The 7,500-nt window shown below is 35.1% G+C and overlaps 1 protein-coding gene across 14 annotated transcripts in view; it reads left to right on the forward strand.

The window, feature by feature from the left end:
• The window catches only part of EHBP1 (EH domain binding protein 1), a 365,510-nt gene that overhangs the window by 319,334 nt on the left and 38,676 nt on the right, over positions 1 to 7,500 (forward strand). For all 14 annotated transcript variants that reach the window (XM_045054259.1, XM_023251703.2, XM_045054260.1 and 11 more), the window contains one exon: positions 2,126 to 2,249. In XM_045054259.1, coding sequence (XP_044910194.1) covers positions 2,126 to 2,249 — 124 coding nt within the window. The remainder of the gene's footprint in view (positions 1 to 2,125; positions 2,250 to 7,500) is intronic.

A 7,500-nucleotide genomic window follows, 5' to 3' on the forward strand; every position in this document is an offset into this window, starting at 1 on the left:
GGTATGGGCTGATCATGTGTAAAATTGATTTGTGAGGGAAATATTTGATAGACCGCAGGGAGAAAGCTGCTTTTGATGGACAGCTGCGGGACAGAAGCAGGAAGAACAAGTTTTAACTTGAATTTTTGTCTGGAAGCATAGCTCTCTAAGAGCGGTGCTACTTTTTTATTGTCTGTAGTTTGTGTAAATATTTTCATTGTTTTTACTGTTAAAATGGTCTTTGCTGGATTTTTAAATCCTTATGAGTGCACTCAGAATTACAGACTACAAATTAGGGTCCTTAAAAACTTCTCATTTGTAAGTTGTACTAAGACAGGTTTTAGTACACAGAACAGCTCACTCATATATCGAGATGGAATATTTGGTATAATTTGTAAGTTGCAGAATACTTGAGTATACTGTATACTCACACTAAAGAAATCTGGTAATAAACTTTGTGACTGTTTTTAACTGAGCCAGTCTGTAAAAACAATGAAGTTTATATGTTGCTTATCATTTCTGCTTCCTTTTATCTTTCTTGCTCATGTTGTCTTTACAGACTATGTTTGTTTTGCCCCTTTGTATGGGAATGAAAAAAGGAAAAGTCCTTTTTGGAAATGCTCTGCTATACGGCAGATAGGTTATTCCAGATTTTAAAGTTACCATTTACATTTATTCTGTTATGATTTTGTTATATTTCATATTGAGATGGGAGAATATCCATTTTTATGGATCTTTAAAAAATACAGTAACTTATTTGATCACACTATACTGAAAAATTATCAGTTTTATGATTTCCTAAAATACATTTGATCTTTAAGTTTGTCAACCACCAAAATCAATTTAACAGTAAGCTGATATAGAGTTCACATGTGAATTTACCAGTTCCAAAGATAGATAAGTCATATGTATGGTTAGATGTGTTTATTGATCATGGTGATTCCAGAATATGCTCATAAATAACATAATTCTTGATTTTGTTTCTTGTTTAAGGAGGACCCAAAGATAATTCCTCATGGCTTCTTAGAGAATATGCTTCTAGGTAGGGAAGGGATTTGATAGAAGAGATTGTTCATATTTGTTTCTCTGAATACATAATGTTATAAATTCTGATGCTAGTAATGGTGGTAGTGAAAGTAATCACTTAAGCATTTCTTCAGTATTCCTCAGCTACTTGGGAAACTTAGCTCTGGAAATGTCACAAGGTAAACAGGTATTACAAAGGGAGCCATAATTAATCTCTTTGTAACTCTACCACAAGTAAAAACCCTACCCCCTAATGATTTAAATGAGTAATATGAAAATAAAAATTAAGACTCTACTGGTACTTTATAATAGAACTGCTACTTCAAATAAAACTTCTAAGGATAATTTTTTAAACATGGATGATTGTAAAAAGTAACATTTCAAATTGAAATCCAAATTTGGTTAGATGGGAGATTAACCAAATCAGTGCACTAGTTGCATTAGATCCTTGCAGCAAGGTTTGAAACCACCTGTCAAGTTAGAATTCGCAGCTACAATAATTAGTGATACATCAACAGAACGACATGTTAAAGTACAGCAGCCAGCTGGAGGGAAAACTGGAGATATTAGAAACTTCTTTTTTATAATTTTTAAAAAGCATTTTAAATAGTATATTTACTATGACAGCAAGAAATGTATCTCTTTAATTTTGTATTTTTGTAAGAATAAGTCTGTGTTTTTCAGGATAGATACTTTAAGAATCATTTCCTTAGTAAGGCTCCATTTTTGCATATTGCACATTTGAATGAAATGTGTCATTGGTGTTTGTTTTGACAGTCACCAAGAGGAAAATTGTCTTCTATCATCGTCCATGCTTAAATAACTCTGACTTTAAGGCGAATTTTTTTCTCTGCATTAACTTTTTAAATATGGCAAATCTGGGTGTTAAATTATAAATATAATACTAAACAGCTGAGATTTTCTCTATTTGCAAAAGTTTTGCTATACATAGCATTTATGAAAATTTCTTGAATCACAGGGAGTTGCTTTTTCATACTAAGGGTGATACTAACGGTGTTATTTGGTTCTCTAGGTAAGTGCTTTACTAAGTGTTTGTAGAAAGGAAAAATGCAACTTACAAGTGATTTTTTTTTTCCTTCCTGTTTGTTCTCGTTAACAGAAAGGGTTCAAAGACACCAGTCAGTATGTTGTAGGAGAATTGGCAGCACTAGAGAATGAGCAAAAGCAAATTGACACCCGTGCCGCGCTGGTGGAGAAGCGCCTTCGCTATCTCATGGACACAGGTACGGTGCCCAATTACACTGTAAACAGTTTTGGCAAATTGAGCGTTCACAAACTCTTATAGAGTTTTGGAAGTGTGAATCTTTGAAGCCTGAATGTTCAGCAGAACTGCCTTGAAAATAAAAAGGCTGCGATTTGCAGCCACCTCTCTGGGCCCTGGTGATAAGAGTGCCTTCATGGGAAGTGATAACTCGCCCTGATACCGTGTGAGCCAGCACTATTGAACAGTGTGCTCATCCATGCAGAGTTGGAATACACATCTGTGCCTCATTGATATGCCACTGCTTAAAAAAAAAGTAAGATCTTCACTGTTCTACTGATTCATTGGGAAAAAAAAAAGATTTGGCCAGCTAAAGCCATGTACTGCATGAAACAGAGCACTATGCATAGGGGACGGCTCCATGGACTAGATCACTGAAATTTGAGAATACTATCTGGTTACTGATGCTCCACAGTTTTTTTTTTTTTTTTTTCCAAGAGAACAGGTTTTTAAAAGTCTGTAATAGTTTGTGTCACAGTTGCATTTGAAAGGATTAAAGTATATGGGAAGGTTTATAAAAATGGGTTAGAGCAGCAAGTTAGCTCCTAACCAGAGGGTAGATTGCCATTTAATGCTGATTGCCAATAGTGATTGTATAGATCTAAGTGCAGAGTGAGCTACTGGGGGAAAAAAAACAGTGTATGTGTATATTTTAAGGGAATGTATGTATTTGTTTAAAATGCTCCTACAAGAAGCGTAAAAATGAGAAATAAATTCAGATTTTTATACCAAATTAAAAGTAAATTATATTAAGAAAAAAATGTCAAAACATAAAGTGGAACATTCATTCCTTTAATATAAGTAATTTTTTACTTTTATTAGCCGTGTTAAAGTAGACTAGTAAAATGATGGTAGTAGATTAGAATTGGAAAGCTTTCCTGAACTTTTTCTTCTCTATTTGCCAAAAATATATTTACAATTAAAAAACTCCTCCAAAAATAAGCATTTATATGGGACATTTGAAAATGCCTACATTAGTGAAATCAGAACGTATTAGAACAGGAAGAGACCTTTGGCTTTATCTGGCCCAGTGGGTATCAAACTGTGTTCTTTGGAGCCCTAAAGCTTCTTCAGAGGCATCTCGGGGCTGTCAGGACAATAAGAGAGCAGAAAGCAGACAGGCGTCTGGATTTCCTACCTTACTTCAAACAGAGCAGCTCTGAGTTTATTTATTCGAAATAGCAGACTTCTTGGAAGAGTTCATTTAAAGAAAAGGTTCTACTGCTTAAAATTTAAAACCAGAAAAAAAAAAAAAAAAACACCTTGTCTTTTGAACACTATTGCCCAACCTTCTCATTGTACAGAGGAGACAGAGTTACAGGGAAAGCTCAAGTCACATAGATCAGTAAGTGCCCGACCTTGGACTGGAATTCAGGTCACCTGAACCCTATCATACAGGATCCTTCCCATTATACTAGATTACCTAGAACATATTTATTGTTGCCTTAACAACTTACATGTATGCTCAGTCTTGTACATTCGTGTGAATTCAACAAGTATCCCACAAACTAATATATTGTTTCATATTTGCATTTTCCCTTCGGTTTCTAGGGGATTTTGAAAATATTAGTTATGTTAACTATATAAAAATGTAAATACTAGGTAGTATAATTTCTGTATACATTTTAAAATTATTACCTTTAAATATTTTGAAGAGACTAATTTTTTTAAACAAATTCTTTCAACACCTTTCCTCATTGTATTGGATAAATTAGATGTTACTATACAAGAAGCCTTGAGCCACTAGAAAAAAAAGCTACAAATTCAGTTTCCTTCCCTTTTTTCAAACTTGGAGCCTGATTTATTGAGGTTCTAACCAAAACAGACTGAAATTCTCCTTCCCATCCCACATATTACCGCTGAAGCTTTGAAGTGGCCCCATTTCACCTATAGATCATTTATAATCTGAAAGATAGTCATGGACTACAGATTGATTCTAGCATCCCTTTGGGGCTTTATATTGCTTACTGCACAAGACAGAATCTGATCTAGACTGGGTGGGCTACTGCACATTCAGACTAAAATTGCCTTTGTTCCCCAGCTTGGTAAGCTCCAGCAATTACCCTGGACTATACTGAACCTCTTCCAGACCAAATAATTGTTTCTCAAGATTTGCGTAAAGCCTAGTTAGCATCTGAAGTAAGAGATAAGGTGTTAGAAAGATAAAGTATATATTCATCCTTTTCCTTTTTGGGGTTCCAATGCTTCCAACTTTCCATTTATTATAGCAATTAGTACTTTTTCCCTGACATATTAGTTTGCTATGCCGTTTCTGAATCTCAGCCTCAGAATTAAGCAGAGCAGATGGTATCATATTCCTTACGTGATGAAACTGAGGCTCAGAGAGGGAAATGACTCATTTAAGAAGGCCTGAGTAGTAATGGCCGAGTTAAGGCTTAAACTGGACTTTTTGGGTTTCCTAGCTCTTAAATCAGTCCCCTTTTCCCACCATATGTTCTTTACAGAACAAAACATACTTTATCTGCTACTTCAAGTTTTATATACTTCTAGATACTGAGCATATTTCTTTATTGATTTGAAGCTCACGTATCACAAAATTGACCATTTTAAAGCATGCAATTCAGTAACATTTAATACATTCACAGTGTTATACAATCACTACTATTTCCAGAAGTTTTCATCACCCTAAACAGAAAGTCTGTGCTCATTGAACAATAATTTCCCATTTTCTCCTCTTGTAATCCCCCTGGAATCTCTAATCTGCATTCTGTCTCTAGAAATGTGCTTTATTTTAGATATTTCATATAAGTGGAATCAAATAGTAGTCGTCCTTTAGTGTCTGGCTTCATTGAATTTACATAATGTTTTCAGGCTTCATGCGTATTATAACATGTACCACTACTTCATTCCTTTTTGTGGTTGAATAATATTGCATTGTATGCATATAACCACATTTTGTTTATTCATTCATCCATTGATGGACATTTGGGTTGTTTCCATCTTCTGGCTACTATGAACATTGTGTACAGGCATTTCTTTGAATCCCTGTTTTTCAGTTCTTTGGGGTATATACCTAAGATTGGAATGCTGGATCATATGTTAATTCTCTATTTAACTTTTTGAGGGAATCCACTCACTTTTAAATGGGTTGCAAAATTTATTTAGAAGATAATTTTGCAGAACTGAGAATACATTTTCCAAAAGAAGCACTGTTATTAGCATCCTCCAGCCAGACAAACCCACAAAAACCTATTAATTTAAAATATCACTAGAGGGGCACCTAGGTGGTTCAGTCGGTTAAGAGTCCATGATCTCATGGTTCGTGAGTTTGGGCCTCACATCAGACTCCATGCAGAGCCTGCTTGGGATTCTTTCTGTCCCTCTTTCTCTCTGCTCCTCCCCCCACCCTTTCTATCTCAAAATATAGAAATAAGCATTTAAAAAAATGCTCTAAAAAATAAACAAAATATCACTAGAATAATGCTAGTAGTTGCCCTAGGCCTGAGTCCTCAGTTCCCAGAACTTGAGTAGTTCTGGGTTTTAAGTATCAACCCCTTTAGCTCTGAAACTCTTGCATCTTGATGGGAAGAAAGGTGGAGCCTGGATGGTGGCCTAGACCACTGGGCATTTTTCCTGGCATGTCAGGAGAAGGCTCTAACAAGAAAGCAGCAAAGGAACGTAACAGAGCACTTCAGTGGATCCTGCAGCAAGATGACAATATACCAGGGGTGAGAATGGCAGTGGCAGGGAAAGGGCCTGAGATCCCAACTTCCATTTGGAGAAAGTATGTCATTGGCAGAGACAGAGCAGCTGTGGGGACTCATATGACTGGTTATTTCTGAAATTGAGTAATCCTAAACTAGCCTGAATACTAAATAACACGTGTGTGTGTGTTCTGCCATCCTGCCTTGGGATCTGTAAAATTCTTATGCAAATACTAAAGAACTTTTTTCCATCAGTTCTTTTTATTCTATTTTTTTTAATTTCTACAGAGGAGGAACTTTTAAATACCTAGCACCTAAAGTTTAGAATGATTTATTTCTTTAGGAACAGTAAGACTTACTAATTAGAAACATGTGCATTCCAAGTTGACATTTTGTATGTAAGTTTGGTACTTTTTGTAGACTATCCACTACAAAAACCTAACTGACCATTTAAAAATATTAAATGTACTCAGGGAGAATAAGAATCAAAGAGTTAAAAGAAATAACTTTTCTACACATTCCTTAGAATGTTTCTTTACCTCAGCTCTTGAGGAGCCAAATGCAGCATTAAAGCTGCTTTAAAGCAGGAAATTGGGCCCACAGAAAAATAAAAATAAAATTATTTAGGTTGTTATTGGAAACTTTCCACTTTGAATCTCCAGAATTATCCATTATCTTTGCCTAAAGATGAAAATATTTGTAATAACCAGTATTTGTTGCATGCTTACTATGTCTGGCTCTATGGAAAATGCTTTACATACATCATTTCCTTGTTTTTCACAATGGCCCTATGAGATAGGTTCCATTAATAACCAAGACTATTAAAAATAGCATTTTTCAGTGAGGAAACTGAGGCCCAGATAAAGAACTTGCCCAATTCATACATTTAAAAGTGGTGGAGTCAGGACCCAAACCCAGTTGGGCTCTGGAGTCCAACTTCCAGACACCACATGACATAGTTCCTGCTTCACCTCTCCTCTTTTTAGACGTGAATGTCTGGTTTTCCTGGGGTCTTATTACTAATTCTCTGGACTCTCTTACCACCATTTTGTGATTTATAATTAGTAACTCAGAAGAAACAGATCAATATTCATTTAGGTTATGAAGAAAGTCACTTAACCAACTCATTTGGCCCGTTAAAGGTACTCATGTTCCTCTTAACATTATTTCTCTGCCACAGTCATCATCGTGTAATATACATGAAAATTGGGTTGCAAAACATCCTCGTTTGAAATAATCAGAGATAAAAACAAGCTTCTCTTCAAAAGAAGTGTCTAGCTCTTTGCTAATCTTTAGGAGGTTTTGAAAGTTGAGCATTATGGCCTTCAGGGAGTAGTTTTCAGTTTAGGATCAGCTACTTACTAATAAATACCTGAAGATGGTTTTCTGATATATGTTAAAAATAAAACTAAAATTCTAAAGACTTCTAAATTTATATAATTATTTTTGTGTTAACAGCTTACAATCTATGACACTGGATATATAGATACATTTCCTATGTTAAAGCCCCTTAGTTTTACTCCTAAAATAAAAATGTGATCTTGATCT

This window comes from Felis catus, chromosome A3 (genome assembly GCF_018350175.1).
Source record: "Felis catus isolate Fca126 chromosome A3, F.catus_Fca126_mat1.0, whole genome shotgun sequence".
Lineage (NCBI taxonomy): Eukaryota > Metazoa > Chordata > Mammalia > Carnivora > Felidae > Felis > Felis catus.